The sequence below is a fragment of the Pelobates fuscus genome, chromosome 5, assembly GCF_036172605.1.
Source record: "Pelobates fuscus isolate aPelFus1 chromosome 5, aPelFus1.pri, whole genome shotgun sequence".
Lineage (NCBI taxonomy): Eukaryota > Metazoa > Chordata > Amphibia > Anura > Pelobatidae > Pelobates > Pelobates fuscus.
Window position 1 is genome coordinate 126,703,634 of NC_086321.1, and position 26,321 is coordinate 126,729,954.

The 26,321-nt window shown below is 42.7% G+C and overlaps 1 protein-coding gene across 1 annotated transcript; it reads left to right on the top strand.

The window, feature by feature from the left end:
- Positions 1–109: 109 nt before the first annotated feature.
- ANAPC7 (anaphase promoting complex subunit 7) lies at positions 110–25,850 on the top strand. Its single transcript, XM_063454246.1, has 11 exons — positions 110–310; positions 7,951–8,137; positions 13,097–13,216; positions 13,334–13,445; positions 17,143–17,296; positions 18,765–18,907; positions 20,396–20,513; positions 20,999–21,195; positions 22,106–22,330; positions 23,492–23,642; positions 24,709–25,850. The coding sequence occupies exons 1-11, from the start codon at positions 210–212 to the stop codon at positions 24,896–24,898; spliced, it is 1,698 nt and encodes a 565-aa protein (XP_063310316.1). The 5' UTR covers positions 110–209; the 3' UTR covers positions 24,899–25,850.
- Positions 25,851–26,321: the final 471 nt, after the last annotated feature.

Sequence of the window (26,321 nt, forward strand, 5' to 3'; positions counted from 1 at the left end):
GCCCCGGAGAGGTGCTGGTATACCCCATCCTGTGTGAGTGTCCCCGCTCCGGCCTGGCCCTGGGTTATAGTGACTGTGTGACTGTGAGCTGGCACGCTGAGGGCAGCTATGTGTACTGGCAGGGCAGTTCAGCGCTGGCGCCATGATTTATTGCTGGCAGTGGAACTAGGTGGAGCCGGATTGTTGTGGAGATCAGAAAGCTGAGAAAGATGAATGTCATAGATCATGTCCGGGACATGGCCGCGGCCGGCCTGCACTCTAATGTCAGGTTACTGAGCAGTCTCTTACTGACCATGAGTAACAACAACCCGTGAGTATCAGCTAGGACACTGCATGGGCCATGAGAGAGACTGCATGGACCATGAGAGAGAGTCTGCATGGACCATGAGAGAGAGTCTGCATGGACCATGAGAGAGAGTCTGCATGGACCATGAGAGAGAGACACTGCATGGACCATGAGAGAGAGAGAGACTGCATGGACCATGAGAGAGAGACTGCATGGACCATGAGAGAGAGAGAGAGACTGCATGGACCATGAGAGAGAGAGAGAGACTGCATGGACCATGAGAGAGAGAGAGAGAGACTGCATGGACCATGAGAGAGAGAGAGAGAGAGACTGCATGGACCATGAGAGAGAGACTGCATGGACCATGAGAGAGAGACTGCATGGACCATGAGAGAGAGACTGCATGGACCATGAGAGAGAGACTGCATGGACCATGAGAGAGAGACTGCATGGACCATGAGAGAGAGACTGCATGGACCATGAGAGAGAGACTGCATGGACCATGAGAGAGAGACTGCATGGACCATGAGAGAGAGACTGCATGGACCATGAGAGAGAGAGAGACTGCATGGACCATGAGAGAGAGAGAGACTGCATGGACCATGAGAGAGAGAGACTGCATGGACCATGAGAGAGAGAGAGAGAGAGAGAGACTGCATGGACCATGAGAGAGAGAGAGAGAGACTGCATGGACCATGAGAGAGAGAGAGAGACTGCATGGACCATGAGAGAGAGAGAGAGAGAGACTGCATGGACCATGAGAGAGAGAGAGAGAGAGAGAGACTGCATGGACCATGAGAGAGAGAGAGAGAGACTGCATGGACCATGAGAGAGAGAGAGAGAGACTGCATGGACCATGAGAGAGAGAGACTGCATGGACCATGAGAGAGAGAGAGAGAGACTGCATGGACCATGAGAGAGAGAGAGAGAGACTGCATGGACCATGAGAGAGAGAGAGAGAGAGACTGCATGGACCATGAGAGAGAGAGACTGCATGGACCATGAGAGAGAGAGACTGCATGGACCATGAGAGAGAGAGACTGCATGGACCATGAGAGAGAGAGACTGCATGGACCATGAGAGAGAGAGACTGCATGGACCATGAGAGAGAGAGACTGCATGGACCATGAGAGAGAGAGAGAGAGAGAGACTGCATGGACCATGAGAGAGAGAGAGAGACTGCATGGACCATGAGAGAGAGAGAGAGACTGCATGGACCATGAGAGAGAGAGAGAGACTGCATGGACCATGAGAGAGAGAGAGAGAGACTGCATGGACCATGAGAGAGAGAGAGAGAGACTGCATGGACCATGAGAGAGAGAGAGAGAGACTGCATGGACCATGAGAGAGAGAGAGAGAGAGACTGCATGGACCATGAGAGAGAGAGAGAGAGACTGCATGGACCATGAGAGAGAGAGACTGCATGGACCATGAGAGAGAGAGAGAGAGAGAGAGAGAGACTGCATGGACCATGAGAGAGAGAGAGACTGCATGGACCATGAGAGAGAGAGAGACTGCATGGACCATGAGAGAGAGAGAGAGAGAGACTGCATGGACCATGAGAGAGAGAGAGAGAGAGACTGCATGGACCATGAGAGAGAGAGAGAGAGAGACTGCATGGACCATGAGAGAGAGAGAGAGAGAGACTGCATGGACCATGAGAGAGAGAGAGAGACTGCATGGACCATGAGAGAGAGAGAGAGACTGCATGGACCATGAGAGAGAGAGAGACTGCATGGACCGAGAGAGAGAGAGAGAGACTGCATGGACCATGAGAGAGAGAGAGAGACTGCATGGACCATGAGAGAGAGAGAGAGAGACTGCATGGACCATGAGAGAGAGAGAGACTGCATGGACCATGAGAGAGAGAGACTGCATGGACCATGAGAGAGAGAGAGAGAGAGAGACTGCATGGACCATGAGAGAGAGAGAGAGAGTCTGCATGGACCATGAGAGAGAGTCTGCATGGACCATGAGAGAGAGTCTGCATGGACCATGAGAGAGAGTCTGCATGGACCATGAGAGAGAGTCTGCATGGACCATGAGAGAGAGTCTGCATGGACCATGAGAGAGAGTCTGCATGGACCATGAGAGAGAGAGAGACTGCATGGACCATGAGAGAGAGAGAGACTGCATGGACCATGAGAGAGAGAGAGACTGCATGGACCATGAGAGAGAGAGAGACTGCATGGACCATGAGAGAGAGAGAGACTGCATGGACCATGAGAGAGAGAGAGACTGCATGGACCATGAGAGAGAGAGAGACTGCATGGACCATGAGAGAGAGAGAGACTGCATGGACCATGAGAGAGAGAGAGACTGCATGGACCATGAGAGAGAGAGAGACTGCATGGACCATGAGAGAGAGACTGCATGGACCATGAGAGAGAGAGAGACTGCATGGACCATGAGAGAGAGAGAGACTGCATGGACCATGAGAGAGAGAGAGACTGCATGGACCATGAGAGAGAGAGAGACTGCATGGACCATGAGAGAGAGAGAGACTGCATGGACCATGAGAGAGAGAGAGACTGCATGGACCATGAGAGAGAGAGAGACTGCATGGACCATGAGAGAGAGAGAGACTGCATGGACCATGAGAGAGAGAGAGACTGCATGGACCATGAGAGAGAGAGAGACTGCATGGACCATGAGAGAGAGACTGCATGGACCATGAGAGAGAGACTGCATGGACCATGAGAGAGAGTCTGCATGGACCATGAGAGAGAGACTGCATGGACCATGAGAGAGAGACTGCATGGACCATGAGAGAGAGAGAGAGACTGCATGGACCATGAGAGAGAGAGAGACTGCATGGACCATGAGAGAGAGAGAGACTGCATGGACCATGAGAGAGAGAGAGACTGCATGGACCATGAGAGAGAGAGAGAGACTGCATGGACCATGAGAGAGAGAGACTGCATGGACCATGAGAGAGAGAGACTGCATGGACCATGAGAGAGAAAGAGAGACTGCATGGACCATGAGAGAGAGAGAGAGACTGCATGGACCATGAGAGAGAGAGAGAGAGACTGCATGGACCATGAGAGAGAGAGAGAGACTGCATGGACCATGAGAGAGAGAGAGAGACTGCATGGACCATGAGAGAGAGAGAGAGACTGCATGGACCATGAGAGAGAGAGAGAGACTGCATGGACCATGAGAGAGAGAGAGAGACTGCATGGACCATGAGAGAGAGAGACTGCATGGCCCATGAAAGAGAGAGAGAGACTGCATGGCCCATGAGAGAGAGAGAGAGACTGCATGGCCCATGAGAGAGAGAGAGAGACTGCATGGCCCATGAGAGAGAGAGAGAGACTGCATGGCCCATGAGAGAGAGACTGCATGGACCATGAGAGAGAGAGAGAGACGGCATGGACCATGAGAGAGAGAGAGAGACTGCATGGACCATGAGAGAGAGAGAGAGACGGCATGGACCATGAGAGAGAGAGAGAGACGGCATGGACCATGAGAGAGAGAGAGAGACTGCATGGACCATGAGAGAGAGAGACTGCATGGACCATGAGAGAGAGAGAGACTGCATGGACCATGAGAGAGAGAGACTGCATGGACCATGAGAGAGAGAGACTGCATGGACCATGAGAGAGAGAGACTGCATGGACCATGAGAGAGAGACTGCATGGACCATGAGAGAGAGAGAGAGAGAGAGAGACTGCATGGACCATGAGAGAGAGAGAGAGACTGCATGGACCATGAGAGAGAGAGAGAGAGAGAGAGACTGCATGGACCATGAGAGAGAGAGAGAGACTGCATGGACCATGAGAGAGAGAGAGAGACTGCATGGACCATGAGAGAGAGAGAGAGAGACTGCATGGACCATGAGAGAGAGAGAGAGACTGCATGGACCATGAGAGAGGGAGACTGCATGGACCATGAGAGAGAGAGAGGGAGACTGCATGGACCATGAGAGAGAGAGAGAGAGACTGCATGGACCATGAGAGAGAGAGAGAGACTGCATGGACCATGAGAGAGAGAGAGAGATACTGCATGGACCATGAGAGAGAGAGAGAGACTGCATGGACCATGAGAGAGAGAGACTGCATGGACCATGAGAGAGAGAGAGAGACTGCATGGACCATGAGAGAGAGAGAGACTGCATGGACCATGAGAGAGAGAGAGAGACTGCATGGACCATGAGAGAGAGAGAGAGACTGCATGGACCATGAGAGAGAGAGAGAGACTGCATGGCCCATGAGAGAGAGAGAGAGACTGCATGGACCATGAGAGAGAGACTGCATGGACCATGAGAGAGAGACTGCATGGACCATGAGAGAGAGACTGCATGGACCATGAGAGAGAGAGAGACGGCATGGACCATGAGAGAGAGAGAGACGGCATGGACCATGAGAGAGAGAGAGACGGCATGGACCATGAGAGCGAGAGAGAGAGACGGCATGGACCATGAGAGCGAGAGAGAGAGACGGCATGGACCATGAGAGCGAGAGAGAGAGACGGCATGGACCATGAGAGCGAGAGAGAGAGACGGCATGGACCATGAGAGCGAGAGAGAGAGACGGCATGGACCATGAGAGAGAGAGAGAGAGACGGCATGGACCATGAGAGAGAGAGAGAGAGAGAGAGAGACGGCATGGACCATGAGAGAGAGAGAGAGAGACGGCATGGACCATGAGAGAGAGAGAGAGAGACGGCATGGACCATGAGAGAGAGAGAGAGAGACGGCATGGACCATGAGAGAGAGAGAGAGAGACGGCATGGACCATGAGAGAGAGAGAGACGGCATGGACCATGAGAGAGAGAGAGAGAGACGGCATGGACCATGAGAGAGAGAGACGGCATGGACCATGAGAGAGAGAGACGGCATGGACCATGAGAGAGAGAGACGGCATGGACCATGAGAGAGAGAGAGAGAGAGACGGCATGGACCATGAGAGAGAGAGAGAGAGAGAGACGGCATGGACCATGAGAGAGAGAGAGAGACGGCATGGACCATGAGAGAGAGAGAGAGACGGCATGGACCATGAGAGAGAGAGAGAGACGGCATGGACCATGAGAGAGAGAGAGAGACGGCATGGACCATGAGAGAGAGAGAGAGACGGCATGGACCATGAGAGAGAGAGAGAGACGGCATGGACCATGAGAGAGAGAGAGAGACGGCATGGACCATGAGAGAGAGAGAGACGGCATGGACCATGAGAGAGAGAGAGAGAGACGGCATGGACCATGAGAGAGAGAGAGAGAGACGGCATGGACCATGAGAGAGAGAGAGAGAGACGGCATGGACCATGAGAGAGAGAGAGAGAGACGGCATGGACCATGAGAGAGAGAGAGAGAGACGGCATGGACCATGAGAGAGAGAGAGAGAGACGGCATGGACCATGAGAGAGAGAGACGGCATGGACCATGAGAGAGAGAGAGAGACGGCATGGACCATGAGAGAGAGAGAGAGACGACATGGACCATGAGAGAGAGAGAGAGAGAGAGACGGCATGGACCATGAGAGAGAGAGAGAGAGAGACGGCATGGACCATGAGAGAGAGAGAGAGAGAGACGGCATGGACCATGAGAGAGAGAGAGAGAGAGACGGCATGGACCATGAGAGAGAGAGAGAGAGACGGCATGGACCATGAGAGAGAGAGAGAGAGACGGCATGGACCATGAGAGAGAGAGAGAGAGACGGCATGGACCATGAGAGAGAGAGAGAGAGACGGCATGGACCATGAGAGAGAGAGAGAGAGACGGCATGGACCATGAGAGAGAGAGAGAGAGAGAGAGAGACGGCATGGACCATGAGAGAGAGAGAGAGACGGCATGGACCATGAGAGAGAGAGAGAGACGGCATGGACCATGAGAGAGAGAGAGAGACGGCATGGACCATGAGAGAGAGAGAGAGACGGCATGGACCATGAGAGAGAGAGAGACGGCATGGACCATGAGAGAGAGAGAGAGAGACGGCATGGACCATGAGAGAGAGAGAGAGACGGCATGGACCATGAGAGAGAGAGAGAGACGGCATGGACCATGAGAGAGAGAGAGAGACGGCATGGACCATGAGAGAGAGAGAGAGACGGCATGGACCATGAGAGAGAGAGAGAGACGGCATGGACCATGAGAGAGAGAGAGAGACGGCATGGACCATGAGAGAGAGAGAGAGACGGCATGGACCATGAGAGAGAGAGAGAGACGGCATGGGACCATGAGAGAGAGAGAGAGAGAGAGAGACGGCATGGGACCATGAGAGAGAGAGAGAGACGGCATGGGACCATGAGAGAGAGAGAGAGACGGCATGGGACCATGAGAGAGAGAGAGAGAGAGACGGCATGGGACCATGAGAGAGAGAGAGAGAGACGGCATGGGACCATGAGAGAAAGAGAGAGAGACGGCATGGGACCATGAGAGAGAGAGACGGCATGGGACCATGAGAGAGAGAGACGGCATGGGACCATGAGAGAGAGAGACGGCATGGGACCATGAGAGAGAGAGACGGCATGGGACCATGAGAGAGAGAGACGGCATGGGACCATGAGAGAGAGAGACGGCATGGGACTATGAGAGAGAGACGGCATGGGACTATGAGCGAGAGAGACGGCATGGGACCATGAGAGAGAGACTGACTGCATGGGCCATGAGAGAGAGAGAGAGAGAGACTGCATGGGTCATGAGAGAGAGATACTGCATGGGCCATTAGAGGGAGAGAGAGAGAGAGAGAGAGAGAGCACAGAGACACTGCATGGGCCATTATAGAGAGAGAGAGCACAGAGTAATACGTGGAGCATGTCCACTTATTAGATGCAATGAAAATAGAAAACCTAGCCCTCTCCTTTGTCAATTAAGTATATTACTGTATTGTATGTGTATATATTTTGTTGGATAGATTTGATCATCCAACAGTCATGTGAGATGTTATGGTGTTAATGTTTATTCTCGTGAAGGGTTGTCAAACTCTGCTTCTCCAGAATGTTGTTGAATAACTATAACATTATCTGCCCATCCCATTGCATTGTGGGGTTTGGTAGTCCATCATTCTTTGGGTAAAACAACCTTGTTCTTGTAGTTTTGAGGGTTGGCATGCAATATTTTAGGCTGAAATAAACAAGTTTTTTCCCAACTCTACTCTTTTTTTTTTTACTTTATTTATTTTTTAAACTCTAGTTGGGGAGTGGCAAACCGTAGATCCTTCACAACATAGAACTGCAACTTCTATAACATGCGTGCGCTGTGGTTGCTATGGAAACTCCCAAGCCAGAGCTTCTAACACTGACTTGGGAGCATAGGAACAGAATGATATGACATCACAGCGTGCCAATGTCACTGGCGAGATTTGCCCTGCTTGGGAATGTGTCCCAAGCAGGGCAAATCAAAGAAGACTTCGGGAGGAGCGCGGACAAAGCAGAGGACGGCTAGAAGGCGGTGGATGTTACACAAAGCGTAACACCCACAGAGCGGCGCTGGAACAGCGAAAAGGCGAGTAAATATTTATAGTTTACATTGAAAACGCCATGTATGGTTTTGATATATGGTGTATTCAATGTATATGGGAGCAATTTTAGGTAAGTTTAAAACTGGTTCACTTTTTAAGTTGAACAAAAAAAGTAATTGCCTCTTACCTTGTGGTTCAAACTATTAACTTGTATGTGTTGATTTAGCTTGCTTCCATTAATAATCTTATTTTCATATTTTCTCAGAGAAATGTTTTCACCGTCCCAAAAGTACCAGTTGCTGGTGTATCATGCAGATTCCCTGTTTCATGACAAGGAATATAGAAATGCTGTGAGCAAGTACACCATGGCTCTCCAACAGAAAAAATCCTTAACCAAAACTTCTAAAGTTAGACCGTCTACTGGAAACACTGCAACAACTCCACAAAATCAGGTAGCCATTCAACCATTGTGACTAGAAAACAGCCTGTCTTTTCCCTTAATGTATTTTTTATCACAATTATCATCGAGTATTTATAGAGTACCAACAAATGTGTTTTAAAAAAAGACACTCCATTCACAGGTAAAATGACAACTTATAGTACTCCCACTTTACTTTTATAGTACTCTACTTTTCTTTTTAAACTTTTGGGGCATTACATTTTAAAGTTTTATTGAGTCATATACCATTACAGTACGAGACTATCTCCTTTTGAGGTTGGTTGGAGGATCGGGGTGACAGGCGCTGCTTAACGCGGGTAGTCCTCTGCCCTGGTGGCTGATGCAGTGTATACAAGCCCCATGTGGTCGCCTAGGTGAGTGAGGAACAGGATACATGGGTTTTCCCCGAAGCTTTTCACTGGGAGTAGGCCCCTTTGTCTCTGGCTGCTTGTCTCCCAAGGCTCTGCCCTCTTGTTCAGCTTTGGTAGTTGCCATACGTTGCTGGAGTGTGAGCCAGAAGCGTTGGAAATGGCGGACGAGCCGCAGTTGAAACTCTGCAACAGCGTCGCTGGGTGCCTTCTGGAGGGGACTAATGCAACATGAGTCTGTGAGAGGAACGACTGCCATGTTGTGGGTTTGCACACAGTTTACTGTTGCTCACATGGTGTGATAGGTATTTGGAAGCCAGATCTGTCAGCACTGAGAGAACCGGGATATCCCGGGGGAGGGAGTGCAGTGGGCCCAAGTGTAGGGCCAGGGCACAAGGAGATCGTCCGCTTCTCCTCAGTCCAGGCCCCAGTAGGCCGCAACAGGATCCTCGGACACTCGTTGGTAAAAATGTTCAAGAAAGGTATGAGACCGCTTGCCCAGGCTCCCCTGCTTGTGCATATATATCAATGACAGCAAATAATCCCCAGAATCTTGCTCAAAAAGCCAATTTTCAGCAAGAAATGCAGGAACTCAAGCTACACACGTCTGATCAGCTTAGTGGTCAGGCTCTGCCCCATCTACTATCTTTTTTTCTTTCCTCTATCTATGTCTATCTCTCACTCTATTTATTTTTAAAATAATAGGTGAGAAGAGTCCAGTTATTCGAGGGTTCGACTCTCTCTAAGCAGGTTGCACGATTGAAGTGAGGTTTACTAATGATACATGATATTTGCCAGAAAAAATAGTTACACCTGTTTGTTATTGATTAAAAAAAATATATATAATTCTGTGTACCTAACCTTTATATAAAAAGTATTTGGCAGTATGTATCAGTGTTTGCATGTGGAGGCATGGACGATTGCTATTATTTGTATGTTCCATTTTGTAACGCAACAATTGTGTGATGTGATAAAATTGTAAACAATGTATTGAATGTGCTATTGTTTGTGTCTCACTACTTTGCTACAAGTGTGCTACATACACTTTCCCATTGTTTTAAAAGTAGGTGCTGGTCTTACTCTAGTAACGTGTTCATGGTGATACTTTTTATTCTGCTGCGTTTTGGAAGATTGCAGTCAATTTGTAATAATAAATCTACAAAAAAATTAAATGTTTTTTGAATTTTTTTTACATCTTTAATTACTACACAAAAGTAAATGGAGGCTGACTAGTGATGGGGAAAGAAAATAGAAAAAGAACATCTTATGCAACGTGGGTTACTACAGCTGGAATTTATAGAATATATGTAATTAAGTAGTTACCAACATTTTCATTCATTATAAAATTATATAGCGATAGAAAGATATAAATGGATCGATGTGTGTTTATTATTATTATTATTATTGCCATTTATATAGCGCCAAAAGATTCCGTAGCGCTTTACAATATTGTTTAGCAAGTTCTCATCTACATTAAACCATTGACTGTATTATACCAAAAACCAGACTACACTAAAATGCTAAATTAACAGTACAGCGTTGGGAATACGGTGAGGGTTTAAAAAAAAAAAAAAAAAACATATTTACTTGCCTTGTATCCTGCAGCTTGCTGGTCTCTGTACTGCCACTCTGCCTCTCCGTTTGAGATCAATCTTGACAATCTCAGCCAATCCAATGATTCGTCTCCCCATGTAAATGCATTGAATCAATGCATCTCTATGGGGAGCGTTCAGCGTCTCCATGTAGATCATGGCGATGCTGAACATCAGTCCTGCAATCTTTGACTATACTCACTAGAATAATTACAGTAAGCTGTAGTTGTTGTGGTGACTATAGTGTCTCTTTAAGAACGAAGTATTACATTTCTATAAGAAGCGGATAATCTTTTTGGTTCCTATAGAACAAGGGTTCCCAATTAATTTTTCCTGTGGAACCCTTTGACATACTGTATTAACATGCTTGTATGTGCCAGTGTGTGTCTCTGTGTGTTTATATCTGACACACAGATACACACTCACACACTGGCACACAGATACACACCCCTTGACACACAGTATGTATCTGTGTGTCAAGGTGTTTGTATGCGTCAGTGTGTGTGTGTGTGTGTGTGTATCTGGCACACACCTTGACACTCAATGCACACTGACACACACATCTTGACTCACAAATATACACTCATTGGCACATACACACACTGACACACTCAGATATGCATACTCACACTTAGATACACACAGTGACACATACACAAATCTTTACACACACACACACACACACATACTCTTTGACAGACACACATACAAACACATATACACTCTATATCTGACAAGAACAGATATATTCTCACAGACAAACACACTCACTGACAAGCACACATATACTCTTTGACAGACATACAAACACGTACAAACTCCTTAACAGACACATACAATTATTTTTTTTATTTTTTATTTTTTACATTTTACTCCACCCAGCCCCTCTACCTTTAGAAGTGGGGTCCAGTGGGGCTGCTGGTGTGCTGAGCTGTGGAGGAGTAGCAAGAGCGCTAGCACGCATGTGCAGCACAGGATCCAGCTGATTTCCCTCACCGGAAGTGACGAGTGTGAGGAATTTTTTACGGGTAGGGGATTTTGATGGAACACCGGCTCCAGCATCACTGCTGTGCGAGGGAGCTGAGCAGGGAGATCACTGCTCCCTCACCGCCCGCTGTCATTTTATTTTTTTTAACTTTTGGCACAACCCTAATTAGTGTTCTGCGGAACCCCAGGGTTCCATAGAACACCAATTGGGAAACGCTGCTATAGAAAATACTATAGGATAAGAACCCACATGAACATGACTGAAATGAATGCACAGAATTGCCAATGTTGAAGGAATGTTAGAGTGCACATTTACACGTATGGCCATGGCATTATTGTACAGATACTTGTGGCTCAACATGGTTTGTTTTTTATCCCACTCTATGCAATAGTATTTACTGTGGTAAGGGTACAAGTAACTGTCATTTTCAGTGCAATCAGTCATATTAGACGAAAACTATAAAATAAAAAAATATATGTTTTAACACATCAAGGTGTTTAAGCCGCAGCCAGTTTTAATAGAACAGAAAAGAGCAGCAACGTTTTGACCTGCTAAGAGGTCTTTGTCAAGCTTTTCTGTTCTATTAAAACTGTCTGCGGCTTAAATACCTTGAGAGCCTGGATTTTTATTATTTTTTTTTTGCTTTATTGTTGTGGGATTGCTGATCCTGCTCTGGAGCACCAGGTGACTGCTGGGATTGAGTGTGGCTCCTATCTTCATTGTTGCAGAATAGTCAAAATATAAACCATAAAAACCGAAGTGAATGGCAATGAATCAAAAATAAATATACAATTAAAAATTCAGAAACTGTTTCAGTCAACACCAGTTACCTATGAGTCCCAAGTGACAAGTTAATTGGTTAACTGCAATGTGAAAAATTAATACGTTGAGTCACTTGCCAACAGAGTTTAGTAACAATATTGGTATTAATACAGTGTCCAGTGAATAGATGTAATGTGGTCCACAGACCCCTGGATGAATCATACAGTGGTCACTAGGATTAAGCTGCTGAATTTATATAGTACTACAATAAAACACCATTTAGTACGTCATCCCCTTTTCTAAATGAAATCCAAACCATATATATATATATATATGTGTGTGTGTGTGTGTCAATGCATAGACTGCATGTATAGTGAATATTAGAGAGAAAAAAAGAACAAATTCACAGAGCTAAAAAATAATTTAATAAATGCAAAATAGATTTAAAAACACTCTGAAGACCGTGAATTCGGAATTGCATTTTGGGGAACCCAGCCCCTAGAAAGTGCCAGTCACTCCCAGTTTACCTCCACATGCCGGTTTGAGGAGAAGTGGGCGCTTCTTAATGTGATAATCCGGGAAGTAACCAGGCACAGGAGTGTGTAGTGTCGCAATGTCAATATGAATCCCACTGAGGCTCGGACCACTCTGTATTGTTGGATTGCTTCCAACTCTGCTGCTTCCGTTCAAATGTCCTGCGTAATGGGTTCTGTAAACACAGGTTCACTTCATCAGTGGCTGACATTGTATCACAGACATGGGACTTGTATACCCCATAGTCCATTCCTTAATTGAAATTAAACATTAACACCTCAGATAATCTAATATCACGGACTTAAAACTTTGCAATACAACATCAGAACACTACAAAAAATAGATTAAATAACTAAAACTGTACAATATTAATGGCGTCATATTAATTTAAAAATATATATTTTTTAATTAAATTAAAAAGGATGAAAAGGAGGTGGGGAGGGGAAGAGGGACACAACTTTAGAATATGACAATGAATAGAGAAATATGTAAAAAATAAATAAAAAAAAACTAAAATAAAAAAAAAACATTGGAAAGCATTAAACAATTTAACTTTAAAAGTGCATAAAAACATCTGCTACATATACCATACAGATGAAATGGGTTGGAATTCCTGCTCAAGGTTATTTGGGAAAGAGTGGTCCATTGTTACAGGTATAGAGCTTGTTACACCAAGACTGTATTTTGTAATGTGCAATATATATTGCATTTCTTTTCTTGGTTCTTAGTTTTTGCCTTCAGAAATTGAAGTAAAATACAAGATGGCTGAGTGTTACACCATGTTGAAGCAGGACAAGGATGCTATAGCCATTTTGGATGGAATCCCTTCACGCCAAAGAACACCAAAGGTAACAGAACTATACAAATCATTTTAAAATCTGATTTAATTGGTTTTAATTTATTTTAGGGTCAATTGGTTTTGGTTTCTTGGTAAATTATATGCTTTTACTTTCTATTATTTGTAGATTAATATGATGTTGGCTAATTTGTACAAGAAAGCAGGACAGGAGCGTTCAGCTGTGACAAGCTACAAGGAGGTGCTGAGACAGTGCCCATTAGCACTTGATGCTATCATAGGTACAACTTCAATGTAATATATGGATTTAAAGTACATATGTCCAACAAAACATTTTTTTTTATTTGATTTTTTTTTTTCTTCTTTTCAATTCTTTCCTGGTTAATATTTCCTTTTTGTTTTGTTTTGTTTTTTAAATAGATGTCTAATAGAAGAGTGGAAGGCTGCTCTGTATCTATTATTTTATAATTTTGACTACTTAAATCTATGGTTTTGTTCTTGGGATGTGTTTGTGCATATAAAATGTGAACTTTTCCAAATTTTATTTTGGAGTTTATTTGTATGAATAAATTACTGCTGGTGTGTTTTTTTTTTTGTTTGTTTTTTTAGATAGATTAAATATGCACAATCCAAGGTGTCGCTTATCTGCCATCTTAAAGTGCACTATAAGCATTATGCCTAAAGGCTCCATAGTTGCCCAGAGGTTTGGATAATAGTAATGGTCTGTGCATTGGTGCTACCTGCATCATACTACTCATTGCAGATCCCAGGTAAGAAGTCAAACTGTTCTAAAATGTTTGACTCCTTGCATTTCGAAGATGCCAGGGCACTCCTGACACCATAACCACTACAGTGTGCTGTAATTGTGATGGTACTTGGAGTTTTTCTTTAAACTGTCTTTTTATCTATTGCTGCTCCACTCCCTCTTTTGCAGCCACTCATCTTCTGAAATCATTGGTAATTATCTCGGGCCAATTCAGTGCTCATCATAAATGGTGTTTTTAACACTATAGGGTCAGGAATACATTTGTGTTCTGACACTATAGTGTTCCTTTTAATGTAAGGGTTTTGGTGCAGTGTGCTGCTTTTAAGTATATTTAATATTAATATAATATCTGTGCCATGATATGGGGAACATACTAGCCACATTCTGATAAAAGGAAGGAAAGGCTTGGTTGGAAGATCACTGTACTATTGACCTGCATACACCTGCACTCAGCTTCTAGTTAAAGTGTTCTCCATTGTGCATGCTCCCTGCACACAATATTTCCAGGTCTCATTCAAATGGGATAACACTGTGCCTAGAGCTGTATACTCCCTGCAATGAGACTTGACACACTTGGGGCCAGTAAGAAACCCTAGGATCCACCTACACATGTACATGTTTTATGAGCCAATCAAAGTTTTGTACATAGATTATTGCAGAATAAACTACCGTTTATGAGCCACTGTAAAATTGTAGGATACCATACCTCTAGTTTCATCCATCATCGAACATTAAAATTGATGTTATAGGCCAGCTATTTATTTTGTTATGAATGAACATTTTTTTGCTTAGATTCCTCTGGAGGATATAAATAGATGTAATTCTTGTTGTTTTGGCAGAATTCTGTTTCACTGCATGACCCTAATGCCTGCTTCTCAGCAAGTATGCTTCAATCGACGTTTAACAAAAGTTTTATTCTCTCCACATAAAGTTGTTTATGGTGTGAAATAATTGAAAACAAAATGGAGAAAGTTCTGTTTTTTCCCACCTAATTTGCAAAGAAGCTGTGCTATTCTTTTATTTCAAATGTGGGATCAGCAGCCTGCCATGATTTGCTGTACACTGCGGGCATCAAAATAAAATGTATTTTTAGTCTGTAAAATATAAGTTGGATGTAGAGCTGGAATCTCTGTGGGATATTGTGTACTGGGATAAAAGGGTATAATTGGGGTAAAAAGAACGTGAGAAACCAAATAAGAAAGGATTCACTTAAAGGGAAACAAATGGTCTTTTTTCTCGACTTTACACCATGGAATGCAAAATGTATTAAATAATTTTCTTTATTTTTTATTTTTTTTTATTTTTTATGATCCGTTTTCTTTTAACATTATATTAAAGATTTTGCAGATTACCTATTAAAGGACTACTTCAGCTTAATGAAGTGGTCTGTTTGCCAGGTCCAGCTAGGATTAACCATTTTTTCTGTAAACATAGCAGTTTCATAGAAACTGCCATGTTTACCATGGGTTAATCCAGCCTCTAGTGGCTGCTAGAGCCGCTAGAGGGCTTCCGCGCTTCTCACTGTGATTTTCACATTGAGAAGACGCCAGCTGAAGACTGGCTGCATGCGCATTCAGCCGGTGACGGAAGAAGAGGGAGGAGAGGAGGAGGAGAGTCCCCCGCCCGGCGCTGAAGAAAGAGGTAAGTTTAACCCCTTCCTCTCCATCCAGCCCGGCGGGAGGGGGACCCTGAGGGTGGGAGCACCCTCAGGGCACTATAGTGGCAGGAAAACGAGTGTGTTTTCCTGGCACTATAGTGGTCCTTTAATCCAGTTCAGACTAGGGAAAACCATGGTAAATATATAGAGCCAAAAACAATCACCCTTGCACATAAAACAAGGAGATGAAAGACACTTATCTTATTTAGACAGTGGTAACAGCTTCCTATACAAAACCATGGTAAATATTGCAAATGAATTAGAGACATTGTTATACTTTCTGAAAGCCAGGAGTAAAGAATAGTTTATAACAATGACTGACAGGGAGCTGAGATGGATAAAGAGGTTTTTATTTGGTAATTTCATTTTTATTTATCATACCTCTCAAATACACATTTGTTAAATATACAGATAAGTAAGCATAATTGCAAATAGAGTTGTCACTCCTCTGGAAACAGTGGGGCCCTGCGGACCCCTGCGACCGGGTCCCCGCCGCCATGTGTTGCGGTATAACCGCAGGGGCCGCACGTCAAGGTGCGCATCGGGTGGCACATGCTGTAAGGGCTACCCGATAGCTATGGATTTCCAGGGGGCCTGGTCAGCGCGACCGGGCCCTTTTTGATGACATCACAGCTGGGAGGAAGTGACTGTCCTGTCACTCCTCCCAGCTTAATGCATGAGGAAGAGAGCAGGGAGTCAGAGTGGGATCTCTAACTCCCATCAGGCTGAGCCACCACTGGACCCCAGGGAAGTCCCCCTCCTGCATATAAAAAGTAGGAAACAGAAGGGTGACTAAAATATTTTGTATATATGTGTGTGTGTGTGTTTGTATCTAGGTGTGTGTGTGTGTGTGTGTGTGTACAGTGGCGTACATACAGGGGTCACAGCTGCAACCGGGCCCATCACCGCCGGGGGAGAATTAGTTTTCGCACCGGGGCCCCATGTATCGTGTGTGTGCCACTGTCTGAAAACTAAAAAATTGAAGATGCTTTTGGCCTTTCGGTCATGTTTTCTTTTTAAATGTTTGTTAAATAGTTGGCAAGTAACTTCACCGCTAAGACAAACAATGGAAATGAGGAGGGCAGAAGCATTGTTTCTGTTTATCCTCTTTCATTTAATGTTTAGAGGCATAAATGAGCAACATTTATACTGATGATTGACAGGAAGTGAAGATGGAGATGCTCGTGGCAGGATACATTTTATTTTGTTTTCCAGACAACACAAACACATACTTGCTAAACATAAGGGATAAATAAACAGAATATTAGAAATCCTGGATGTTTCAGTTTCGGTTCAAAGAAAAGCAAAGTATTTGGTCCTAGCAGCTTATTGTAACATGATTGCAATGTAATCCAATAGGGAGAGAAACAAGCACTCTAAAGTACTTAAATCGGAGGCATTCAGTGTCACCATTTTTATTGCTGAGAGTAGATCAAGTAGATTCAAGCCTCTCGCTCAATTTTCTTGTGCGGAAGAACTAATGTGCTTTTAATTTTTGGTTTTCCTGTTAGATAACGTCAGAATATGATGAAGTCTTTGTCTTTGTTTCTTTCAGGCTTATTGTCGCTGTCTGTGAAAGGCGCAGAAGTGGCATCCATGACGCTCAATGTCATTCAGAGCATTCCCAACCTGGATTGGCTTTCTGCATGGATCAAAGCATATGCTTTCGTACACAGTGGAGATAACACAAGGGCTATTAATACCATCTGGTAAGGAGAATCCCCTCACAAATTATACATGGTACTCAAAGTTTCCCACCGTAACATTTAGATTGCAAGCACCCTGTTCAAGAAGTTTGTGTAAAAGTGCTGTAAATGATAGGCCTATGCTCACAACAGGGACCTCTTTTTCCTTTTACACTATCCGTACATGCACATATCTGCCCCCTCTCCCATGTTGATGCTTTATAAATACAGTCCGTAAAGCTAATTGTTCAGAAATTAGCGACATATTGAGCTTTTGCCCTTGTCATGATATATGATTTGGTGTCACTTATTAGCTCATTGGCGAGTATAGTCTGTCATTGCAGGCACCTTCATTCAAACACTGTCTTTTCAGAGGGAAGGCAGTGTTTACATTAAAGCCTAAGAACACCTCCAGTGGCCACTTCCCAAATGGCCACGGGAGGTGCTTCCGGGGGAAATGCTGCACAGCGTCTCCACGTTCTGCATGGAGATGCTGAACTTTCCTTGTAGAGATGCATTGATTTAATGCATCTCTATGAGGAGATGCTGATTTGCCTGGCAGACGTTTCTCCACCTATAGTATTCCTTTAAGGTCAGGAATTAAGCCTAGTGTCATTTTATTATTGCCACTGGTTGAAGCAAGCACATATTAGTCCAGTCCAAGCCAAATGCTCACAATTGTTTAGTGTATTGAATCTGTATAACATATTCTGTTCCAATTTTAGAATGAGTTACTGAGCCAATTCTATTTTAATTTTGGGCATCAATGTAATAACCTGCATATAATTGTATCCTTGTCAAAAAAAGTAAATCACTGTGCTAGCCAAATAATTACATACTCTAACCACTACACCCTTTTGCAATCTTTTTATTAAATTATGACAGGGCCTTCTTTTTTTTTCTTTTTTTTTTTTTGCTGTACGGATCCCACAATGCTTTGTAACACGAGGATCTGCCATCTTCTCATTTTTGCATGGTTGTGTTTGTGCAGTGTCTGTGTATGTAGACGTAAGTGTGTTTTTAGTATGACGTTTGTGTGAATGCAACAGTGTGTCTGAGAGTAGTCGTTAAGTTTGAATGCAGGAGTGTTCTCACAGACCCAATAAATACTTATACATACATGCACACTGTCACACACGCAGATACAAACTCGCCCACTGTAAGAAAGGAATGAAGGAAGAAAGGACATATTTTGGCCACTCTCCTGTATCCACTCTGGTTGCGAGAGGGTGGGTATACACAAAGCCACACCTACCTTGTATAATGCAGTACTTAACGGTTTTCCGTAGACATGCGATTCTTTCTTCTTTTCCAGCTGTATGATGTATGTTTTTATATTTTATTATTTTGTATTGTCTATTACACATTTCTCTGCAGTATTTCCATGCATTTGCTCACAATTTCACTGACACCAATGTATGAGTTAAATTTGTATGCCTTAAATCTTTTGTGTATGAGAGTTTCACTGTAATGCAATAATCATTCTTCCCAGTTCTCTAGAAAAGAAATCTTTACTTAGGGACAATGTTGATCTTCTTGGGAGCTTGGCAGATCTCTATTTCAGAGTGGGCGACAATAAAAATGCTATCCTGAAATTTGAACAGGCTCAGATGCTGGACCCATATCTCATCAAAGGTAAGCCAGTTTAGTACACAATTTTGAATTCTCTTCATTAAACCTCTAATTTTACAAATAGAATCCATTTCTGTAATTTCCGTTTCCACTAACCACTCTACTGCTGAACACTAGACACAACAACTTTAGCTTGATGAAGCTGTTTGGCTTTAGAGATCATGCTCAGGCAGCCTTACTGCTAAATTACCTGCCATTTAAGAGTTCAACTTCTTTTGTTTCTGTTTATGCAGCCCTAACTATACTTTCCCTAAATGTGACTCTGCATTAATAATGGTTTTATTGCGAATCAGATGTTAACTTACTTTAGAAGATTTTACCTCCTGTACTGTAAAATAAACTTGTAAAAATACTCTGGTGGCTCCTGCACGGTCTAGAATTCTATTAAACAAGCAGGAGATAAAATTTTCTACATTAAACAGAATATGCTAGAAAGGAAGTTTAAACACTGGATCTCTCTTTACAGGAAGTGTTTAGGAAGTCTGTGCAAGTCACATATTGGGAAGTTTGACTAGGGCTGCATAAACAGAAACAAAAGTAGTTTAACTCCTAAATGGCAGTAAGACTACAGGGGCATGATCTATACACCAAAACTGCTGCATTAAAGGGACACTCCAGGCACCCAGACCACTTCTGCCCATTGGAGTGGTCTGGGTGCCAACTCCCACTACTCCTAACCCTGCAAGTGCAATTATTGCAGTTTTCTATAAACTGCAATAATTACATTGCAGGGTTAACTCCTCCTCTAGTGGCTGTCTACTAGACAGCCACTAGAGGGAACTTCCTGGATTCTAGCAAAGATTTCCTTTGCTAGAGCGTCGCTGGACGTCCTCACGCTGTGTGAGGACCTCCAGCTTCGCTCATTTCCCCATAGGAAAGCATTGAAATTCTTTTTCAATTCTTTCCTATTGGGGAGCGCTAATGCGCATGCGCGGCATTGCCGTGCATGCGCATTAGTTCTCCTCGGCCGGTGGGCGGGATCAGTCTCGCCCACCGGCCAACGGAGACAGAAGGAGGAGCGGCGCGGAGGAGGAGACAGCGACGAGGGACATCGTCGCTGCCTCAGGTAAGTAAACCTCAGGTTTTCACTCCTTCAGTAACTGGGGATTGGGGGGTGGGAGGGAGAGGGACCCTCCAGTGCCAGGAAAACTGATTGTTTTCCTGGCACTGGAGATTCCCTTTAAGCTAAAGTTGTTTTGGTTCTTATAGCATCCCTTGAACTGCAGCTGTGCGTTATTATTCACAGTAGATATTGTATAGAACTTGTTAGGTTCACAGTAATCCAGATATCTGCCAAATTAATCCAGATTCACGTTTGTGAATACACACAACTAAAACCAGGTTGAAAGTGAACACTGAGAACAGAACCCACTTAGGTCTATTTGTATATCAGACTGATCTCAGTCCAAGGACTTAATACTGGCAAGATTTGTAGAAAGAGACGGGTGTTTTGTTTTTACCCTTGCCTGACTTTAATTTTCCCATTGTTAGGAATGGATATTTATGGATATTTGCTGGCCAGAGAAGGGCGGCTGGAGGATGTAGAGAATCTTGGTTGCCGATTGTTCAATATATCTGATCAACATGCAGAGCCATGGGTGGTGTCAGGGTGAGGACTATATTAACAAATGTTTTTAGGATATAATTTGCTTTCACTAGTGGAGTTATTTAAAAAGATAGGGCTCTATTATGCTTTTTCAATCTGTTAGGGCTATTTAAAATCTTGACAAAATAAAGGGATTTAGTAGTACGGGCACGTTGTCTTTAATGTCACCCAATGTTTAGATGCTAACCTACATGTTCCCATCCCAACATGGGATATTTGCTGTTAGCTGCACTGCATATACTCCAAGCAACTCTCCAACAATTTTAAGCTTTAAGTTAATTCCTATCTTTGCATTCTGGGAGAATGTGAATACAAGGTTTCAGAGCTGCTGTGGCAGACTATACAGTCTTCCTTGAAATGTGCAGATGATGTATGACCGTATATTGCAGAATTATTGAGACTTTTTTTTTTTTGTATCACTTTTAGTATCCCTGTAGTTGCACCCTTTTTTTTTTTTCTCTCTAATACAATCTTTCCCTTCTTTTAAGCTGCCACAGTTTTTACACCAAAAGACATTCCAGAGCTCTGTATTTGGGAGCTAAAGCTATTCAGTTAAACAGCAACAGTGTTCAAGCTTTGCTTCTGAAAGGGGCAGCTCTAAGAAACATGGGGAGAGTGCAAGAAGCAATCATTCACTTTCGAGAAGCAATCAGGCTAGCTCCTTGCCGCTTGGACTGCTGTGAAGGTAAGTTATGTCATATTATACTTTTGTAACTAAAGCAAAAAAATTTAAATTGGAAATATTGTATATTTTCTCTCTTGATTTAGATTAACTGGTTTTGCACAAAATCTTTGAGATTTTATGTCTAGAATTAGAAAAATGCATTGTACAAGGCCAAAAATAGCAGTCATCCCTTAATCAATATCCAAATGGTCTGAGGGTTTAGCAAGCATGCCGGGAAATGCTACAGGTCCGAAAAGATTATGGCAACTTATATGTAGATGTTTGGGGCACTGCATTGATTGCAAGGTGGCCATAGTTTTTAAAAATGTCTGGTGTACACTCCTCTTCGCCACCAGTCTCCCAGTTCTCTTTCTTTCAGGGTAAGGAGCAGCCCTCCTCTTGACCCATTTCAAGTTAACAAACGCTCACTGGGCTAGATGATTTATATATATTTTTTTTAAATGGTAAGCTTGTTTGGGCAGGGCTGTCCCCATATGTCAAATGTGTCTTGTTATATTGAATTGTTCTAGGACATATGTGCTATTATTTGGTTGCATTTTATTTTTAGGACTATCCTTGCTTCCTTTTATCAAGATAAAAGGCACATGCTATTTGATTCTGGACAGCACAGGTTCAGAAAAAGTCGGATTTTAGTTGTTTAGTTAAAAAAAAAAAAATTTTTTTTTTTCTGGAGAATTTCTATAAAAAAAAAAAAAAGGCCTCTATTTAATTAGAACCTTACAATAATACGTATTTTATAGTCTTCGTATTTCTAATTCTTCCTTTGCTCAGAGTTGCAGCTGCTCTGCATATATAATTTTTTTTTCATTCAGGTTTGTAATGCCGTACTCTGTCCCAATGCCAGTGTACCAGTCTGCCATGATGAAATTGTTCTCTCGTTAACAGTTTGCCTTTGTTCTTGTGTTCCAAGGTCTAATTGAATGCTACCTGGCATCCAATAGCGTACGGGAAGCCATGGTGATGGCCAACAATGTCTACAAAACCTTAGGAGCCAATGCACAGACGTTAACTCTGCTGGCAACAGTGTGTCTGGAAGATCCTGTAACCCAAGAGAAAGCAAAAACCCTTTTAGACAAGGCACTGTTACAAAGACCTGATTATATAAAGGCAGTGGTGAAGAAATCAGAACTGCTCAGTAAGTTAATTTGTGTTTTCATGAACTTGGCAGTCATCTACTGTAAATGGAATCTTTCGTTTTCCGTTACTGAATGTATTCAAAATACCGGATTTTCATGTTGAGGTTCCTTACTTGGTTTGAGAGAAGCTAATTTCTAAATCTTTATCCAGCTAATCTGCATCACTGTTTAGGAACGCATGTATCTATACATTATGAACAGTGTGAACAAAATATACATACTTACTTCCAGATTACTTCCTCCTCTAAGGTGGCCTTCCCACAACATGTGTTGGCTGCATGCATAGTTGACCTATACTCAAGGTCAACTATCCTAAAATTCTAAGCTCTGTGGGATGCTGAGGCTGGATAGGCTAGTGGACAAACAGGCATTAATGGTGCCATGTTTGTAGCCCTTCTTACTATGCCAGTTGCATGATGATGAAGGCAGGATAGAAATAAAAAAACTGGGGGCGGGCATGATGGCTGACCAAGATAGTAGCATGTGGCTGGAGCTCTGCTTTTAATAAGCCTAATCTTCATTTTTTGGATTTATTTATTGTACAGATCAGTTAATCTTTCCATGAAAACCTCTGTCAGTCAGCTCAAGCCTATTTGGTGTCTGTCGGGGGAAATGTGTGTCTCTGACCTTAGAATAAGACCAATAGTATACCATAACAGAAATATTCCACTAATCTATAAAACATGGGGGAGTCACAATAAAACATTGCTGTATGAATGTGATTCGTCTTGTTGACAATTATATTCCTCCTTTTTCTATTTACTAAATAACTATTCAGCATCTCCTTGTTGAAACCCCTCCCACTTTTCTACCCATAGTCCCTATATCCAATTAGGGTCGTCGTCATCATCATCATCCTTAAGTGTGACATAAGGATTTTTGCTAAATTTTGATTTCATGGTTATCTACCTCCACCATTTCATTCTAATTGTCTTTTTAGACATTCTTGGGTGCTGTAACCGTAATCACCTTCCTTAGCTGCCTAGCAAAACATCCCATTCATATTTCAATACGATAACTAAGCAGCCAATGCATTTCCCTTCAGGACAGGAATCTATACGTAAACTCCCCCAAAATAGTTAATCTTTAAGCACAGAGATATTTTTTTGTCTCTTATGAGACACAGTCATGTATTTTTTTTTTTATTTAATGTGTTTCAGGTCGAGAACAGAAGTATGATGAAGGTATTGCCCTTTTGAGGAATACACTCGCCAACCAGAGTGACTGTGTCTTACATCGCATGTTGGGGGATTTCTTGGTGGCTGTGAATGAATTTCAAGAAGCAATGGATCAGTATAGCATTGCCTTAAGGTACTTTTGCCTTTAACAGAACATTACTCACGGGACTTGTTAAGATGGTTTCTGATGCTTTAAAAAGACTGTACAAGCACCATAACTACAGTTTGCTGTTTGCACAAACGGTTTGACTAGTTACCAGGGCAAACAGTGTCAGGGAAAACGACTTGACAACATACTTAGCTGCCAGTCACAGCATCTCATGAAACCGTAAGCTCTGCATCATGTAAGTCAGTCCTCCACACTTGTCTCCTTAACTCATTGGTTGCTTGCATGGGGCCTCTATTTCCACAACTCCTTTACCATGACAGCAGTAAAACTTAAATGAAGAAAAAGACTAAACCAGACACCAAAGCAATGTAATATTGAAAACGTGCTGTGTTGTAACCTGACTCTCTGACTCTATATTCAGCAAGTCTGCCAGAAAGTAAGGATCAGTGGCAGAAAAGGAAATATCCAGGCACACCTGAGGTTTCTTCTAAAAGGCAGGTTTTTTTTATATTTTATTTGAAACAAGGAAGTGGAGACAACATTTAGGCTCCTCTCTGAGCCTTTGTCAAGAAAGGAGCTGAAATGTTGTCTCCACTTCCTTGTTTCAAGTAAAAAGACTCCCTTTTAGAAGGAACCCTAGGTGTGCCTGAATATTTATTTTTCTTCCATTTGGCGTCTTCAGGGACTGGCCCTCCCTCCATGGAGCTCCCTGCAGAAAGTACTTTTTTAATGTGTGCATTACACTCTTTTGTTTATGCAAAGAAAGTAAGGATTCTTGATATTAAATGATAAATTAATTTGAGACTTTTGTCCTAAATTATTGTCTGAAATGCCAGACTATGATCCTAGGGCTCGTTTACAACCTTCATAGCCACTTTTAAGTTCTTTGTTTGTTTTGCTTCTGTAGCAACATTTGCTCTCTGATGGCCAATATTCACTTTATTTCACTATTTGCAAGCCAGAAAGGTATTTGGTATTTGACCTTTACATTAACGGCCTTTAAATAGTGTGTATGAGTGAAGTTTAATCAATCGATATCTTCTAAGGCCTGCATGTTTTAGCGGTTTCATTGTTTGTTTGTTTTTCTTAGCTTGGATCCTAATGATCAGAAGTCCTTGGAAGGAATGCAGAAAATGGAGAAAGAGGAGAGTCCGACAGATGCCACTCAGGAGGAAGATGTGGATGATATGGAAGGAAGTGGAGAAGAAGGCGACCTGGAGGGCAGTGACAGTGAAGCTGCTCAATGGGCAGATCAGGAGCAGTGGTTTGGAATGCAGTGATTTGGTGGAAAAGGAGCAATGTTCGTTTATGCCTCCGTTTTCACTGTGAACAATTTTAGACTTCAATAATTCACGTATCTGGAACAAGTGTTTACCTTGGTAATTATGTGGAGCTAAATCACGGAAGCTTCAAAAACAGCCTTTTGGAATAAAGTGCTCCGGCAGTGTTCTATGTGACGTCTTGTAAAGGGTTATTTAGAGCACTATGGTACAGTGCAATCGGCACACACATTTGCTGAGCTGCTTTGCTTCCTTGCTGTAATGATTGGACATGCTCTGTAAAGTCAAATATATGGAACATTTATCATTGCAATCTCCAAATTCCTGTAAAACAATTTAAAACTTAGACCACTTATGAGGCTCATTGGACAATACAATTTCAATATCTAGAATTCAAATAATTAGACCTGTTTCAGCTATGTCTTCTACATCTACAATAGTGACCTGCTAGCTTGATGTAGTGTGCTGTGCAGCAGAGGGCACCATGATCCACTGCTTGCTCAGCAAGCAGTCGGATGGCTAAGGATGATTGATTGAGATTGACTTAATAGCCCTGTGTGATGTAACTTACAATGAAGCATTTTTATACACAAACTAATCAAGACGTTTCCCTTTTGTAGAAGCTAAATAGATGCATGGAACATGAATTCCTCCAACCACACAAACAAAATATTATAAAGTCAATAGCCTTTGATATCCGTTTAGAAATTGCTTGCCTGCACACTTGATGCATATGTGTATATTTTTTTGTTTTATCTTATTATAACCCTATATTAACCATGTTAATATATATTTTTTTTCTTTTTGTGTAAATTCTTACTTTCTTTTCTGTTGTAAAATGTGTGCGTTCCATGCATTTGTTTAATATTCATGTGGTAAAATATGAGTTTGTATACAGAATTTCCTCTGTTAGACCTGTACAAAGAGCAATTGCATTTCTATTGAATAAAACAAGGACTTTTTTGTGACCGTTCTTATATACATTAAATATTGGCACAACATGCTAGGCAAACTACGCAGACAGGGTTATTCACTAAAGTGGGAGTTTAAGGTTAGTTCAAAATGAATTTCAGCCAATATCATAATAAATAGCCAAATCAAAGACATTCTCTAAATCTGCTATGCTCTCAGGTCAGCTACTCTGGCCTTATATTTGAAATTTACTTTGAGCAGAATATTCCATTATTAAAATAAATCAAAGTCTTAAGATCTTGATTGGGTAATTCCTTGTTAGTGGATGGGTTGTGTGTCATGAAGGTAAAAAAAAAGTCTTGGTACCCTTAACCTATTAAAGGCTTATTTATGCCACGTGTATCAATGGGGATGTGTATATTGGTAAATTTAGTTTTTGTATTTTTTGGTAGCTTCTAATCTCTACATTGTCCTCATACCTTTTAAAATGAATGGGGGTATGGACTGAAAG